General features: G+C 45.8%; 1 protein-coding gene across 1 annotated transcript in view; it reads left to right on the forward strand.

Annotated features, from left to right (window-relative positions):
- ESPN (espin) overlaps window positions 1–18,981 on the forward strand; it is a 283,637-nt gene that overhangs the window by 22,395 nt on the left and 242,261 nt on the right. Inside the window, exon 2 of the mRNA XM_077250372.1 lies at window positions 6,028–6,221. Coding sequence (XP_077106487.1) covers window positions 6,028–6,221 — 194 coding nt within the window. The remainder of the gene's footprint in view (window positions 1–6,027; window positions 6,222–18,981) is intronic.

Raw genomic sequence — 18,981 nt, forward strand, 5'->3', positions numbered from 1 at the left:
GGGAACCCCACCATAATATCCTTAATGGCCTCGGAAAGACCATTTCTGAAGTTTGCAGCCAGGGCGCACTCATTCCACTGAGTAAGCACCGACCATTTCCGAAATTTTTGACAATATATTTCCGCTTCATCATGCCCCTGAGAGAGGGCTAATAAAGCCTTTTCAGCCTGAATCTCCAGGTTGGGTTCCTCATAGAGCAATCCCAATGCCAGAAAAAACGCATCCACATTGAGCAATGCAGGATCCCCTGGTGCCAATGCAAATGCCCAATTCTGAGGGTCGCCCCGCAGGAAAGATATTACAATCTTAACCTGTTGAGCAGGGTCTCCAGAGGAGCGAGATTTTAAAGAAAGAAACAATTTACAATTGTTCCTGAAATTCAGGAAGGTAGATCTATCTCCAGAAAAGAACTCTGGAATAGGAATTCTAGGTTCAGACATGGAAGTGTGAACAACAAAATCCTGTATGTTTTGAACTTTTGCCGCGAGATTACTCAGGCTGGAAGCCAAACTCTGGACATCCATGTTAAACAGCTAATATCAGAGCCATTCAAGGGTTAAGAGGAGGTAAGAAGCAGCTAGACAGCAATTAAGGGCTAGGCAGCAAAACTCTGAAGGAAAAAAAAAAAAAAAAAAAATTTCCCTTAAACACTTCTTTTTCTCCTGCTTCAGCCCAAACAATTAACACTTTGTGGGCCGGCTATACTGTCATGAATCCCAATGGCTAGGGATAGCAAGGGACAAGCAAAGTAATACAAAATATCGGACGAGCTCTAGGGTGATGGAACCTGGGCTGACCGCTGCCCTACGCCTGACAAACGCAACTAGAGATAGCCAGGGAGCGTGCCTACGTTGGTTCTAGACGCCACGCACCAGCCTAAGAGCTAACTAGTACTGCAGAGAAAATAAAGACCTCACTTGCCTCCAGAGGAATGAACCCCAAAAGGTATAGTTGCCCCCCACATGTATTGACGGTGAAATGAGAGGAAGGCACACACATAGAGATGATATATATAGGTTCAGCAAATTGAGGCCCGCTGTAAACTAGAAAGCAGAACGATACAAAAGGGGTCTGAGCGGTCAGCAAAAAACCCTAATCAAAAAAAACATCCTGAGATTACAAGAACCCATGTGCCAACTCATGGCACATGGGGAGAACCTCAGTCCACTAGAGCTACCAGCTAGCATAGAGACATAATAAGCAAGCTGGACAAAAAAACCAACAACTGAAAATCAGCACTTAGCTTATCCTGAAAGATCTGGGAGCAGGTAGGCAGGAACCAAACAGAGCACATCTGAATACATTGATAGCCGGCAAGGGAATGACAGAAAGGCCAGGTAAAATAGGAACCACCCAGCCTCTGATGGACAGGTGGAAAACAAAGGCCGCAACCCACCAAAGTCACCCAGTACCAGCAGTAACCACCAGAGGGAGCCCACAAACAGAATCCACAACACTTCCCATAGTCTTCCACACAGTATAATGCACTGCTCATAGTCCTCCATACAGTATACTGCACTCTTCATAGTCCTCCATATAGTATACTGCACTCTTCATACTCCTCCATATAGTATAAAGTACTCCCCATAGTGTTCCATACAGTGAATTGCACTTCCCATAGTCCTCCATATAGTATAATGCACTCTTCATAGTCCTCCATATAGTATAAGGCACTCACCATAGTCTTCCATACAGTATAATGCACTCCCGATAGTCCTCCATACAGTATGCGGCACTCTTCATAGTCCTCCATATAGTATACTGCACTCTTCATAGTCCTCCATATAGTATAAGGCACTCCTCATAATCTTCCATACCTTATACTGCACTCAACATAGTCCTCTATACAGTATTATGGCCACCACAATATGTACGTTGATTTGGAAAAAAAATGACTATACTCACCTCTTCTCCTTGTTCCCCCGCTGTTCCGGTCTCCGCAGTGAGTGTTCTGAAGGGCCCGCATATCTCATTGCTGCGGGCGCCATGTAGTGATGTCATCGCGTCTGCTGTGCTGAGACGCTACATGCCGGGAAAGAATGATGGAGGAGGAAACATCAGCTGACGTTTCCTCTTTCATCATTGCTTTCAACTGTATGGGCATCCAGAATGCCAATTAAGTTGAATGTGCAATGATGGGTGGGCCATCCCCCCACGGCTCATGGGGCCATAGCTGCCGCATGGCCTGCTGTCATTGGTGGTATGCCACTGGTAGGGTCATGTTGGGGGTTATAGTGTTTGATGCATAATGCATATTAGAATTATTTACTAGTCATGTCCAGAATTATATTGTGGTCATGTTAGGAGTAGTAGTATTTATGTCAATTTCCAGTGGTAGGGTCATGATGGCGGTTGTAGTTCTCTATGTGTAGAGTAATATATAACTGCATTACGTCTTTGTACAGTGTTCGGGTCATGTTGGGGATGGCAGTGTTGTATGTAAAGAGTATAATATAATTATATAATGATCATGTCCATCGATCAGATTATGCTGGGGGTTGTAGTGTTCTATGTGTATCAGTGCATAATAGAAATGTATAATTGTTATGCCCAGTGGTCAGATTACCGTATGTTGAGAGGTGTAGTGTTTTATGTCCACCTTGGGTATTAAACTATATTTTAGCAGTTGATTGGCAGCCATATTATTTTCACCCAACTACCGTATCCCGAAAACTGGATTTTAGTAATTTGACAGAAAAAAAAGACGTCTGAAGGACTTTTATTCACTGCAGTAATATATGATAAGTGATAGTTAGTAGGATGGTATAAATATTATTTCTACATTGGTGATAATATACAGTGGTATAAAAATCTATACACCCCAGTGAAAATGCCAGTTTATTGTCATATAAAAAAAATCATACTATGAAGAATCATCTCAGAATATTTTCCACTTTTAATATTGCTCTAAATCTGTACAAATCCGTTGAGAAGTAAACTTAAATATTTTTTGGGGAGGAAAAAAAAGAACTAAAATAATGAGGTTGCATAAATATGCCCACCCTTAAACTAATACTTTGTTGAAGTCCCCTTAGAATTTCTGGCAGCATTCAGTCTTTTTGAATAGGAGTCTATCAGCATGGCACATCTAGAATTGGCGATCTTTGCCCACTCTTACTTGCAGTAGCGCTCCAAATCTGTCAGATCTTGAGGTCACACACAGATTTTCAAAAGGATTCAGGTTTGGGCTCTGGCTGGGCCATTCCAAAACTGTCATCTTCTTCTTGTGAAGCCATTCTTTTGTTGGTTTGGAGATATCCTTAAGGTTGTTGTCATCCTGAAAGATGAATTTCCCCACAGACCAGACGTGAACAATATGGGAGATTGTTTTCACATGCAGTATACAACCAATACTTGCCAGAAATTCCTGCAACTCCTTTAATGTTGCTGTAGGCCTCTTGGCAACTTCCCGGACCAATTTTCTTCTTGTCTTTTAATCAATTTTTGAGGGAAGTCCAGTTTTAGATAATATCACTGTTGTGCCAAGTGTAAGCAACTTCTTAATTAGATATATTTATTGCCTTGGAAAAAAATTTGCACCCTTCTCCTGACTGATAACTTGCTGTGTTGTAAGCTGTTTATGGACCATGGCTTTAACTTTCACCAATGAGATCCCTTTGCTGTGTTGTAAGCGGTTTATGGACCATGGCTTTAACTTTCACCAATGAGATCCCTTTGGTGTGTTGTAAGCTGTTTAAGGATCATAGCTTTTGCTGTACATTGCAACTAAGAAAATGTCAGGAAAATCCTCATAGAACGGTGAAAATTGATTTTGGGTTAATCAGAATCACTATCAATGATTGCAGGTGTTCACTGACTACTATTTACCATGAGATTAATTGTGATTATCTCATTCTGAGAACACCCACATCCCCAATTATAAGACGGTGTTCACACTTATGCAACCACATTATTGTAGTTTTCTTATTTTTATTTTCCCCCTCATTTTTTTTTTCCTTCATGGATTTGTACAGATTATATGTGACATTAAAGGTGGGATAAGTTCTGAAATAATTATTCTTGTTTTTTTTTCTTAACATGACAAAAAGTCATTTTAACAAGGGTGTGTAGACTTTTTATATCCACTGCAGGAGCATCGGAAATAGATTCTTTAACTCTTCGAACCCATCTTATGGATGACATATTTTGGAAACTGCTTTTTATTGGAGTCTGGGGCTGTAGGGGATTGTACAGAATTCAGCCTGAGACACAACACAATGAATGCAAATGAGCTGTTAATCGGCTTTCCCAATGTCGGATGGTTGGTTAAATCATGTGATGTGCTTAGAGCTTAAAAGCATTACAGGTAATTTGTGTAAAAAGCTATGGAGTGAGAGAGACAGGGGATTACCGGGCAGGACAGCTCGGCACAATAAGATGTCGTAGTAAATTAAATAATTTTGGAGGCCTAGTGTAAAAATGAATGAAACCAAGACCTGGAGGTGTTACCATAGCAACCAGCTTTAATTCTGCGACTTACTATATAAAAATTACAGCTGAAATTTAAATGGTCGCTAAGGGCAACAGCTTTAGTCCTTTTCTGTAATAGTGTCCATAGATTGTGGCTCATAATGTATGCTGTGTATTGAATTCAGAAGTGTCTCACAAACCAGACAACATCTGCGTTAGTGGTTACTTTTAGGTAATAACATTGCACTAAGTTTGAATATGTAATCTTCATCCCTTTATTCATTTTCAGATCTCCCCTGATATGCAGTTAGCAGCCTGATACAAGTTTCTCTTCTGGGATTTTCTCTCCCAGTAATATAGGCCGTATCAGAAATGAGCGTCACTCCCAGTAATATAGGCTGGATGTGAGGTCTATGTGCATCCAGGGTGCTACTGTGGCTTTAATGTATAAACACACCTCTAGTACTGCACTTATGTCCGCTCTATATGTTTTCTTCCTTTTCTACAGCCTGTTTTCTCTGTCCTCCATGAGACTGTACTTGCTATCTCTTCTATCCACATTTTGGAGATCTCTGAACAAGAAGAGGAAAGCAGGGAGAGCTGGCACAAATGATCAGGAGCTCTAATAGATTTGTAACATTTTTGCAAAGCAAAAGTTTATACGCAAAAGAATGATGAAAACATTTTAATAAAGAGTATTTCTAAAGATGCTTGACTTTATATTTAGGAAATAAATGAGCAATAAAATAACAAAATAAATTCAGTTTGAAAGTCTACATAGCATGTAGTTTTATTTCTGCACACAAATCTTCAATATATTTTGCTGTCACTATGGGGGCAAATGTATATAGCTGTGCATAGCTCCTAGTAACCTGGAGAGGAGCCACATATAGATTACCCCTTAAATGGAATCTGTCAGCGAGATGTATCCCCCTCCCCAAACTATGTATACATGCATGTAGCTCCTTTAAAGACAATCCAGCAATACCTTTACATGGCCGATCTGTTCTTCCTTTACTTAGAAATTAGTGTTTGAATTGATATGCAAATAAGGCTGAAGAGCTATGGTAGATCTGAAACCTCTGTCACTCCAGCTCTACTCCCCACTCAGTGCCGCCTCCTCCTACTTGACTGACAGCCTCTGTTCTGTGTGACTTCAGGCAAAGGAGCAGTCAATCAAGCAGGAGGAGGCAGCGCTGGGCGTGGAGTAGAGCTGGAGTGACAGTGGCTTTAGATCTACCATAGTCCTAGATTTAAAAGCTTATTTCTCAGTAATGGTGGAATGGACTGGCCATGCAACAGTATTTGTGGACTAGTCTTTGAAAGAGCTGCATCCACATAGTTTTGAGGGTGAAATTCTGCTGACAGATTCCTTTTAATGATCGCAACAAAAATTAGAAAGAATAGAGCAACAATGTTATGTATTAAAGAAACAAACCTCCATGGCTTGTAAAAGAATATTAAGAAAATGCAATGGATCAGTTAAACTTCAGGTTTCTGGGGAAAACTCTGTAGTGATACTTACACTTGTAGCCTTTGTGAATGCATGTGTTTTGCTCCTATAAATATTCATTGCAGGTGAAGTTCATTCGGTAATATTTTTTTTCCGTCTTTCAGGACAAGGACAATTCTGGTGCCACTATTCTGCACTTAGCCGCCAGGTTTGGCCACCATGAAATAATTGGTTGGTTGTTACGGTTTGGAACGAACGACGCGATGGTAGCTACAGACACTGGAGCACTTCCCGTACACTATGCAGCGGCCAAAGGAGATCTCCCCACATTGCAACATCTCATAGAGTACTGCCCAGAGTAAGATACCATGCTTTCTCTATGTCCTCCTTAATGTTATCTAGTTGTCGTTCCCCTTAGAAGTTGTACTCTTGATTTTTATATTGTATTCATAATTCTGTTTGAAATGCTTTAAAAAAAAAATTGAGGTTAAATAAGGCTTGTTTACACGTTGTATGTTTTCTGTGGAAAATTAATCCTTTTCTCAGTACCAACAAAGTGAATGAGATTTTGGCGGCTTATTTTTTGCTTGCAGATTTCAACCATCAAAGTGTTGGTTATTTGTCAGATCTGCAGCGTGTCATCTCTTTCAGCATTTTTGCTGCGTTATTCAAATGAATGTGAAAAAAACTCATGTAAAAACAAATATATTTTATGTGTTACTTTTTCTGCCAACACTACGAAAAATCGGCTACAAATACTAAATGTGTGAACATGCCCTAAGAGTTCATCCGTAATAACACCACATCACAGTCACAAGGGCCCAGGAAACTGAGATATAAGTTGTTATGTCCGTTCTCCATATGGCGAAGCTGTTTAAGGGGGATATCCAGGAATTTAGAAAAAAAGGCATGTAGTTGCTATCAAAGGCAACTATCTGTCTGTTGTACCCGGCGCCGGTCATTCTCCTGCCAGAGATTCATCTGCTCCCTGTCAATAGAGCAGTAGTTTGTCTTCCTGTGGACAGGGCGGAACTACAGGTGTCATGCTGATTGATAGCCAGCTCCTACTGCCTAATTGGGGAAAGCTGGCTGTCAATCAGCATGACACCAGTAGTCCTTTAAGGGTTTGTTCTCATTTTTTGGGGGGTCAAAGCTATATGTTTGCGAGGTTCCCTTATGTAGACCCCAGGTCCAGTACCTTGAACAGCGGCCACAAGTATTTTTTTTTCATATTGAGAACAAAATAGTGTTTCTGTAAGGTACAAAAAACAGCAGTAGATTTTTTGGGGGTTCTACAGAACTATCATGTGTTGGTGAAAGAAAGAAAAATCCCAGGTCTCCTATGTTTTTTGTACCAGGCATGAAACACGGACTGTGCCCGGGTCACAATACCTGACTAAATGTCTCATAGGCTGAGGGATGGCCAGAGGAACCGTACAGTGGAAGAACCCCATAAATCAGCTTCTCATATCTCAGCTTCCTGCAACGCTAGAAATAAAGGAATTAGGGATATTGATATTCATTGCAGTCATACCTACATTTTTAGGTATTTCAAGCCAACATTACATGCAGAATACACATTAATAAGTTATATGTTTTGATGGCCGAGGAAGAAGGTTTGGGTTAGGTTTACAGTTGATGGCATGTTGAGGATAAGATTAACTGTGGTGGACTGGAGTGACCCCTGAAGATCCAGCCTACATTCTGATATGGAAGCTAATCTACTATGGATATATTCATATGTGTACGGATATATTCATTATTATTATATCTCTGTATGTGGACAGTCCAAAGGAGCATGTCACTATTTATTTTTTATATTGGCCTTGTAAAAAGTCCTCACTTTTACACCCCTATTAAAATAAGTAATAGGAAAAAAAGCCCAAAAAGTGATAAAACTTCTTAGGTAACAGATTTTGGGGCTATTTCAATAAATATTCTATTAATGCTAAAATAACTTTTGAAATCACGTAGAACAATGGCATATTGCCAAAATGAGCCATATTGCTAGGATATGACATCACTTTTCCATCTGTCGAGGTCTGACTGTTTGGGCCCAGGCTGATCCTGAGAGTAAATTTCACAGTCCAAGTGTGGATGCAGCTGCCACAGGTTGCCGTACCCCAACTGGACAGTCTTAGGGTAGAGTCTCATGATTGTTTTCTCCACCTCCGAGAAAAACAGTCCGATTATTCTGATCGGAGTTTGATCAGAGTACATCACTTTTTCCAGGAGGTGGAGAGAAGCAAAAAAAAAAAAAAGAATCTCTTCCGTCTTCATTCTGTCAGTCCTTGAAAATTGGGCAGTGCTTGGACGTCATCTGTTTTTTTTTCACGGACCCATAGACTTGCATTGCCAACTTTGATCTGACACTCAGATCAAAGTCATCAATATCTTGGATTTTTTCTGTGGACCACTCAGTCCAAGGAAAAACAAATCATACATGCACACAGCCCCATAGAATATCATAGGTATGAGTGTTATATCTGTGAAAACCACAGATAGCACTCGAAGGAGAAAATTGGTGGTGTGCACGAGCCCTTATAGGCATGTATGAGGTATTCAATTTAATTTCAGAAGATCTGTGACCAAAGGACGGTCTGCAAAACATAGATGTGTGAATAAGGTTACTGTTGGGAGATCAGCTCTGCAGCTTCTTCCCTTTTTTCCCTGCTCAGTGCTGCCTCCAGTCACCCAGCTGGGAAGGAAACCACATGCAGCCCAATGGACTTGAACAGGGCCACACTGCAATTCTTTGCATTGAGGGTGGAGGGAAACTGTGAAAGGAAACCAACATATCACTGTGGACCCTCCATCCTCTGGATCGATGGAGTCCGAAAGGTTGCACTCATAAAGTGATGCCATACCCTAGCTATATGCCATCACATATGGGCAAAACAGTGCACCCCCTGAGAACGTAGGTATCTGTAGGGTTTCGGAGTTGAAGGCTAAAGAAAGCAATAACCTTCTAACACTTGGAAAGGAATACACAGGACATTGCAGGCCCGGTGCTATGTGACGAGTGATGGGTTTGTGGATCTGCTCCTTGATACATGTATTTATGTTACCTGTTTGCATTCACGTGCTGGATTTTAGGTTTCTCACCTGCTTTTGCACTAGTCACCTGGCGTTGTAGTATAGAACCCACATGAATTATTTATCCTGGGCAGGAGCGTTCTCTGCACAATGCCTCCTGTGGATGATGATAGTTTCTTTTACAAACCTTGAAATTCCATCTTCATCACAATTAAGGGCTCAATATCCCGATGTATCATTTGATTTTATGTGGATGCGCGCATAAGGAGGATTGTGTGATCAAGGCACAAATTAACCCTAATTATATCTACCGATTTTTCCATGTCTTTGTTTTCCTGCATCTCGGCAGCTGATGTTAATGTGATTCAGTACATAGCAGTAAATTGGTTACTTAAGGAAAACCTGGCGATTCTCGTCACCCGTCACTTTTAAAAAATACTTGCATTCCCCATTAAATTACAATTCTTGAGCATCTTTACTTTCACTCCATTATTATTCCTCCTGGAAATGTATCAATAAGTCCATAAACGAACCGGACCATTTCTGTTCGGGTCCCGAATGGAGCATTAAATGGACGGTGTCAGAATATATAGGGAGACAGCTCATGTTATTGGTAATATCTGGCTACATTTATGGGGCACATCATAGAAAAGTACAGACATGTTTAATATGTATTCCTACAGTTGAGTGGTTACACGGCACTACGGCAAATTATGTGATACACCCTACTTCACCCATCAGGGCATTACTGCCATTACTGGTGTATGGGGCCCGGTGAGCAGAGGGGGGCCCGGACTAGGTGAGACACGATGCACAGGCAGCACAGCCGAGTCACTGTATAAATGGCCTGGCAGACTGTGGGGCCTGGGTTAATTACTTTACTTTATTAACCCCTGGGGCCCCAGTCACTCACAGCCACAGCTACTTACATTGCATGGCTGCAGCAGAGGGGGCAGCCGCATCTGACATCAGTGACATCAGACACTACCGGACCGCCCTCTCTTCCTAAGCTGCCGGCGCCCCGGGCCCTTACGGTACATTATATACAGGAGTTGAGGGCCTGAAAGTGATGAGGCGTGCCTTCCCGCCCATTCGACCTCCCGTTTTCCCATCCAATCTCTCATTTGCCCACCCGCTACTCATCTTGTGCCCTCCTCCCTGCTTGTGCAGTGTGAAATTGGAGGCCGTATCTGTCTGCTGCAAACTACTAAGCTCAACCCTACTGACTGCTGCCTGCCTGCAATAAGGCACGGTTGCCTGTCTTAAAGGGAATGTTCTAGGACCCTAATACTTATCTCCTATACACAATATATGGTATAATTATTAGGGCCAGTCCTCGTTGCAGATCTTCAAGCAGAGGTTTGGCTCAGATAGCCATGCCGGCGTTCTACTGAATATCCATGGAGGTCGCTTCCTTCATGCCTCCTATTCATTTCTATGGGAGACAGTGACGAGGATTGCGGAATGGCAGGTATTAGCCACAGCCAAGTAGAGTTTCTCCAAGAGTGGGATAGGGGGCCCTAAAATGTTGCCATTATGGGGCCCTGAAATCCCTGGTGGCAGCCCTGACTTCAACCATCAGAGCAGAAAGCACTTATATACATGCATTAGATCCAGCACGGGTATGAGGAAACATAGACAAATGAGCTTCAACCAGGGATGGTAACATCCCAGAAATTCCTGACAATTTATAAAAATAGGGCACTTTTTCCCCGTCCATAATAAAATTAGTCGCACCATGTTTTTTTGGGAAACTGAAGAAACTCATACAGATTATTATGACTGTAATTATCATCCTTTAATGGTTTTCAGTGAATGCAGGGTATGTCTTCATGTCAGAATTATGGGCTGTAGATATGGATCCGAGTCGCCCGCCAGGGCTGTGGGGTACTACGCATCGGGTCCGGTGTTCACAGGGGGATGTCACAGTGGCGACCCGGTCTGCGGCCCTGGGTGTCCATATAAAAGGGGAAATTGAATAAAGTTTATGTTTGTGACGCCACCTGTGGTATTCGGTCAGTGGGGACCGACGCTGCTTTAAGGGGTCCTCTGGGGTGATGTTATGGCAGCTAGATGGTATAACTTCCCACAGGTGAAGTATATCCCCAAGGCTCCCGGTGTGTAGATGGTGGATGGTGAATGGTGCAGTAAAGAACGAGGACACAGGTTTGCAGTCTCTTTACCTGGTTTACTGAAGACTTCAGGCAGCCACAGTCCAGGGCACCAGATCACAGGACAGGCAGGGTCAGGCCGGTTTGCAAGTGAATCCAGAGTCCCCTTTACCAGGTGGAGTTAAAAGCCTTCCTCAAAGCGCGGTGATGTTGTAGTCCCTTACTGCCTATGGCTTCACATACACTATGTTCCAAATTATTATGCAAATTACATTTTTATCAGATTTTCCTAAATGGTCGGTGCAAATGACACTCAGTCTAATAAAAGTCATCACCCGTTAGATTATACTTCAAATTTTATTGAAGAAACCTCCCAATGATAACAGTATAATCTCCAAAATGAATAAAAACTCAAAATGCACTGTTCCAAATTATTATGCACAGTAGAATTTCTAAACATTTGATATGTTTTAAAGAACTGAAAATGCTCATTTGTGGAATTTGCAGCATTAGGAGGTCACATTCACTGAACAAAAAAGCTATTTAACTCCCAAAACATCCCAACAGGCCAAGTTACATGTTAACATAGGAGCCCTTCTTTGATGTCACCTTCACAATTCTTGCATCCATTGAACTTGTGAGTTTTTGGAGAGTTTCTGCTTGTATTTCTTTGCATGAAGTTGGAATAGCCTCCCAGAGCTGCTGTTTGGATGTGAACTGCCTCCCACCCTCATAGATCTTTTGCTTGATGATCCTCTAAAGGTTCTCTATAGGGTTGAGGTCAGGGGAAGATGGTGGCCACACCATGAGTTTATCTCCTTTTATGCCCATAGCAGCCAATGACTCAGAGGTATTCTTTGCAGCCTGAGATGGTACATTGTCATGCATGAAGATGATTTTTCTCCTGAAGGCACGTTTCTGCTTTTTAGACCATAGAAGAAAGTTGTCAGTCAGAAACTTTATATACGGTACTTTGCAGAGGTCATTTTCACACCTTCTGGAACCTTAAAGGGCCTTACCAGCTGTTTCCCATGATTCCGGCCCAAAACATGACTCCTCCACCTCCTCGCTGACGTTGCAGCCTTGTTGGGACATGGTGGCCATCCACCAACCATCCACTACTCCATCCATCTGGACCATCCAGGGTTGCTCAACACTTATCAGTAAACAAGACTGTTTGGAAATTAGTCTTCATGTATGTGTGGGCCCAATACAACCATTTCTGCTTGTGAACACTGTTTAAGGGTGGCCGAATAGTAGGTTTATGCACCACAGCAAGCCTTTGAAGGAGCCTACACCTTGAGGTTCGAGGGACTCCAGAGGCACCAGCAGCTTCAAATATCTGTTTGCTGCTTTGTAATGGCTTTTTAGCAGCTGCTCTATTAATCCGATGAACTTGTCTGGCAGAAATCTTCCTCATTATGCCTTTATCAGCACAAATACATTTGTGCTCAGATACAGCCACAAATCTCTTAACAGTACGATGATCACACTTATGTTTTTGGAAAATTTCTAATGTTTTCATCCCTTCACCAAGGCATTGCCCTATTTGATGCTTTTCAGCAGCAGAGAGATCCTTTTTCTATCCCATGTTAAGGTACCTTCACACTAAGCGACTTTACAACGATAACGATAGCGATCCGTGACGTTGCAGCGTCCTGGATAGCGATATCGTTGTGTTTGACACGCAGCAGCGACCTGGATCCTGCTGTGATATCGCTGGTCGTTGCTGAAAGTTCAGAACTTTATTTGGTCGTCAGATCGGTGTGTATCGTCGTGTTTGACAGCAAAAGCAACGATGCCAGCGATGTTTTACAATGGTAACCAGGGTAAATATCGGGTTACTAATCGCAGGGCCGTGCTTAGTAACCCGATATTTACCCTGGTTACCATTGTAAAAGTAAAAAAAAAACACTACATACTCACCTTCTGATGTCTGTCACGTCCCCCGGCGTCCGCGCTGCTGCTCAGAGCTTCCTGCACTGAGTGTGTCAGTGCCGGCCGGAAAGCAAAGCATAGCGGTGACGTCACCGCTCTGCTGTTAGGGCCGGCGCTCACACAGTGCAGGGAAGCGGACGCCGGGGGACGCGAATGTAAGTATGTAGTGTTTGTTTTTTTACATTTAACACTGGTAACCAGGGTAAACATCGGGTTACTAAGCGAGGCCCTGCGCTTAGTAACCCGATGTTTACCCTGGTTACCTGGGGACTTCGGCATCGTTGGTCGCTGGAGAGCTGTCTGTGTGACAGCTCTCCAGCGACCACACAGCGACGCTGCAGCGATCGGCATCGTTGTCGATATCGCTGCAGCGTCGCTTAGTGTGAAGGTACCTTTACTTGTAAACTGTGACCTGCTTAATAATGTGGAACATCATTTTTAAGTAGTTTTCCTTTAATTAGAATCACCTGGAAAACCAATTATCACATGTGTTTAAGATTGATTTCAGTGATCCATTGAGCCCTGAGACACAATACCATCCACGAGTTTATTTGAAAAACAAAACAATTAAATCTTTATGACACTTAAATCCAATTTGCATAATAATTTGGAACACAGTGTAAGGTCCTCACAGTTGTTCTCTCTGTCCCCCATATAGGAAAGGACATAACCCGTATGACTGGCGACTTGAGCCTTTTTACAGGGACTCTAGCACGCCCCGGGCTCTATAGGTGTCACCATATCTCCTGGGTATTAAGGAGGACAGGTCACTTGCAGTTCAGCTGTCCTGGCGGTCTCTGATGTAAGTGTAGGGACCGCAGGTAAAGAAGGATGCAGGGACAAATAGGAGCCAGAAAGCAAATAGCGTTTTTAACTTTTTTTTTAACTTCCAACCAAAAAGATGACAAACGTTTTTCCACGCAGGGAACTTATATACAAGAACACAATCTCGCAGTAAATCCTAATTACTATATGACCGCCCTGAACTATACCCGTAGAACGCGGCAGCGCCTCACTAGTGACTCCCTACTAAGATAAAGTCAACAACGGTCACTTATCAGTGCTGGTTCAGCGATGTAGTCCTGACGGTGAGGCTCCGACAACGCCGTAGTCCTGATGGCGGAGGAAGGAGGTGTCTTCTGGCGACGGGCCCAGGCGTAGAGTCGAGTCCAGAATGTCTTTTGCGGTGCTGCGTTCCCTCCTGCAGGCGGACGTTGATCCGAGGTAACAGCCTCCCAGTCCAGAGAAGAGTCTTTTTGAGGAGGATTAGGAGAATAATCAGTATCAGTCACAGCTGAGTCGAAACCATGCGAGTCCGTAGCACTCTCTGGCAAGGTGCTCTCAGGGAGCGCGGTAATACTGTCCCTGAGCTGGTCAGCACTACCCCTCTGCCTGGGGGGTCGCTGACGACGAATGCGCCTCTTTTTGGGGGCTCTGGTAGTTGCCCGCAGTGTCTGTTGCACGTTTTCCCCCTGCTTCCAGCAAGTCTCACTGCGGCCTGCACACACACAACAACTGCGCTGCAGTTTCCTCTCCTCAGAGATTTCCCGCGCTTCTCTGTCTCTGCTTTCGCGCGTTTTGCTTTTTATCCTCTCCTCTCCCTGCGTCACTCTTCCTCCTGTCACATGAGCCTGGCTTCCCATGCACCCCTCAAATCCGTCCCCCGGAACCCCGACTCCCGGCAACAATGGTTCCACCCGTCTGCACAGCTCACCAGGTCCCTGTCCCCTACATTCCCCCACCCTGTATGCTCGCCAGTCCCTGGGCGAGGCCTTCGCACTGACAGGTCGCCCACCTGACGGATTGTTCCACACTTGGGTCTGTCTGGTGTGTAAGTCAGGACTGTAGCGAGTTGGGGGTCTACCGGCAGTAGAACGTTCAGAACGTCGTGGCTCGGGTCCTTGTATAGGGGGTGTTGGGGAAATGTCGTCAGCGGAAGAGTGACTGGTCAGGGGTAGTGTAGTAGTCGAGATAGGGGGAGTATTTTGACGCCGTTCTTCTTCTTCATCATCTTCTTCATCCCACCAATGGTTGTTGGGGGATTCAGTCGTAGGTGGCTCTTCCCTGATTGCGGATTCCGGGGTGTCCGAGTCAACAGAGCGACACAACCGGAGCATGTTGCGATGAAGAATGCGAGTACCTGTACTTCCGAGGGCCTCAGACTGCACTTCATATACAGGTCCATGCGGGTCTATACGGCGAAGCACCCGATAGGGTGTTTTTTCCCAACGATGGTCTAACTTGTTTTGCGGTCTTTGCTCTCGAACGAGTACTCGATCACCTGGCCGGAACTCTGGGGGTTTTGCTGTAGGGGTGCTCCGATGCTCCACTTCCCGAATTCGAGTGTGTACCAGTCGGTGTAAGGTCTGCAGCCGATGCCGATGATCACGCACCCACGAAGCCATCCCTGTTCGGGGGCCTTCTTCCTCCGAAGACAGTTCCAGATCTGTCATGCCTTTTCCTGGGCGCCCAAAGACCACTTCATACGGGGTGCGTCCTGTGACTTGATGAACTCTATTGTTGTAGACCCACACTAGGTCCGACACATACTCCGGCCAGCGGGCCTTCTGATCTTGTTCTAGCGCACGCAGCATTTGAAGCAAAGTCCGGTTAAACCGCTCACAAGCCCCATTTCCCTGGGGATGATACGGTGTGGTGCGTGACTTATCAATGCCGTAGAGGCGATGCAGCTCTTCCATGACTTTGCCCAAGAAACAGGCGCCTTGATCCGAATGTATTCGCCTCGGACAGCCGTAAACTTGAATAAAGTTCTTACAGATAGCGCTCGCCGCCGACTCAGCTGTCTGATCACGGGTAGGGGTGACTACCGCGAATTTTGAAAAATGATCTACCATAACGAGGCAGTGTTCGTAGCCTTGATGCGCTGCTCCAATCGTAATGTAGTCTATCATTAATACTTCAAAAGGGGCAGACGTCGTGATGCTCTGCACAGGCGCCCTTTCCTCCGGTGACTTGGTTAGCTCACATTGTCGACATTGTCTACAGGCAGTTTGTACTTCCGCAAGCAGCCGAGGATGATAGAACCGAGTTTGCAGCCACTTAAACGTCCTCTTCACTCCGAAGTGTGCCCCGGACTCATGAGCTTCTTTAGCAACTGCGGCCACCACGGGCCCTGGTAAGACCATCTGCCAGGTCGGCTCGGAATCTGCCTGAGCCATGGTTAAGTGGCATAAGAGCCCGTCCTGAAGAGTTAGGCGCTCCCACTGCCGCAGAAGAAGGTTCAGGTCTGACGGGAGAGTTTGTCCAGGGCTTCTCACGGGCAATAGACCATTCGTTATCCACTGTCGCAATGGAGCTAGTTCCTGGTCTTCCTGTTGCAGCCGTATCCATTCGTCCCGACTCTGAACCAACAGTCCTGTAGCCATTCCGTTCCCAGTCTGTTCCCGGCTCACAGCCGTCCGAGTAGCGCCCCCGATGGCGTAGGGGATTTCTTCTCCCTCCAGCTCCTCATCTCGGTTAGTCCTTGGGGGATTCTTCCGCAGACGAGATAATGCGTCAGCATGAACATTCTCCGCTCCTCGCTTGTAAAGGATACGGTATCTGTACTTGGCCATCCGGGCTACCCAGCGCTGTTCTAGGGCACCCAATTTTGCATTTTCCAGATGTGCCAATGGGTTGTTATCCGTGCGTATCAGCACCTCGGAACCGGCCAGGTACTCAGCGAACCGCTCCGTCATAGCCCACACCACGGCCAGCAGCTCCACCTTGAAAGAACTGTAATTGTCTGGGTTCAACTCAGAGTCATGAAGAGACCGACTCGCATAGGCGATCACTCTCTCCCGCCCATCCTGAACCTGAGACAACACAGCCCCCAATCCCTGAGAGCTGCCGTCGGTGTGTAGGATGAACGGTTGCGAAAAGTCCGCATAAGCCAACACCGGCGGCTCCATGAGAGCTGTCTTCAAGTCCCGGAACGCTGCTTCTTGTGACTCCTGCCATTGTATCTTCTTTCCCCGTTCCTTGGGGGAGCTTCCTTTCAGCAGGACTTGTAGATTGTGAGAACGGCGAGCAAAATTCTTCACGAAGCGCCGGTAGTACCCAGCGAGGCCCAAGAACGCCCGTACATCCTTAGCGGTCTCCGGTGTGGGCCACTCCTGGATTGCAGCAATCTTCTCCTGCGATGGCCGGACTCCTTCGGCGGACACCACATGCCCCAGGTACTCGATCTGTTCCCGGAACAAGTGACACTTCTGGGGCTTCACCTTAAGCCCGTATTTCAGCAACCGGTCTAGTACCTGTTCCAGTCGGCACAGATGTTCCTCGAATGTTGGGGCGTAGATGATGATGTCATCCAGATAAATGAGAGTGGCCTCGAAGTTCAAATCCCCCAGACACCGCTCCATTAATCGTTGGAAGGTGCCTGGAGCGTTGGCCAGCCCAAACGGCATTCGATTGAACTCAAATAGTCCCATGGGAAGGATGAACGCTGTCTTAGGACGATCTGCTTCTGTCATCGGGACCTGCCAGTATCCGCTGGCTAGGTCTAAGGTGGAAAAATATTTGGCCCGACCCAGCACGGAGAGAGACTCCTCGATACGGGGAAGTGGGTAAGAGTCTCGGACGGTGCATGCATTTAGCTTACGATAGTCCACACAGAACCGGAGCGTGCCGTCCTTTTTCCGCACCAGCACGATCGGGGCAGCCCACGGGCTCTGACTCTCGCGGATCACTCCCTTTTGTAGCATCTGGCCTAACAACGTCTTTACTTCCTGGTACATCTGCGGGGGAATCTGTCTGTACCGCTCCCTGATGGGCAATGTATCTCCGGTCGGAATTCCATGTTCGATGGCCGTGGTACAGCCAAAATCATCTTCATGTTGCGCAAACACTTCAGCATAGTGTCCAAGGAGCCGCTGCACTCGCGAGACTTGTGATGGATCCAGACCCGGTAATTCTGCTCGCATATGTTCCAGAATAGTTTGACCTTTTCGGAACGCTATCAGCTCAGGATCCTGTGTAGACCGGACACTGACCATCCAGGGATCAGGGGAATCCACCTTTAACTGTAAAGTATCTGGAGGAGGCATCACTTCTAACGGTCGTAACACTTTGGCCATCTCACTTCGGACCCGTAGCACGACATCGTGTTCGTCCACATTCACACATCGCACGGGTACGGCCCCATTTTTAACAGTAGCCAGAGATCGGGCCACCAGCAGTCCTGTGGGCAAAGGGGACGTAAAGGTGGGCTCAACCTGCACTTGCACTCCTTCCAGAGGGATGCGAGCTCGGATGGGCAGGGATATAACAGTCTGTCCTGGGGGAAACGTCACTTCTGCTGTCGGGGAGGTGATTACTTTCCCTAGTATGTCTCCCTCCTGAAAGGTCTCTTGCACACGGACTTCCCTCACTAACTGTCTGAACACGGAGCCTTGAGGTGTACTGGTCCCCCACTGATTGAGTGTCTCTTGTGTGGTCTCCCCTAACAGCAAACTGCCAAAGTCCTTCAATACATTCATCCCCAAAGTCACGATATGTTGTGGGCTGGGATCCCCCCGCGTCAACACAACCCCCCGGCGGCCCAGGTCTTTCCCACATAAAGATATTTGCATCCAGGTGACCCCTTCCACTGGGATGGGCAGCTGATTGGCGGCCTGCAACCGGATTACGGGGCCCCATTGGGGTCTGACTGACACAGGGAAGTGTTTTCTAAAATAGGCCTCGGGCATCGTCGTGACTTGAGATCCGGTGTCCACCAGACAACGTACAGCCCGCCCTTCAAACTCTGCCCAAACCAGGGGGCAGCTGGCAACCAAATTTTCGGGACTTTCACCACCCATCCGCGGGGATTCTGACTCCGAGCGTCGTCCCCTTAGCTCGGAGTCCTCTAGTTTAACGGCCGCCGTGACGAGGCCCTCCCTCTCCGGGGGCACTCCCGTGCGAAATGTCCTGCCTCCCCGCAACCATAGCAAGCACCGGGGACCGGATAATATCCTGAACGAGCGCCACGAGCTGGACTCCCAGACCCTTGCCCCCGGGGTAGCTCCCTTGGGCTTCGCGCATTTTTTTTAA

The sequence above is a fragment of the Ranitomeya variabilis genome, chromosome 4 (assembly GCF_051348905.1).
Source record: "Ranitomeya variabilis isolate aRanVar5 chromosome 4, aRanVar5.hap1, whole genome shotgun sequence".
Taxonomy (NCBI): domain Eukaryota; kingdom Metazoa; phylum Chordata; class Amphibia; order Anura; family Dendrobatidae; genus Ranitomeya; species Ranitomeya variabilis.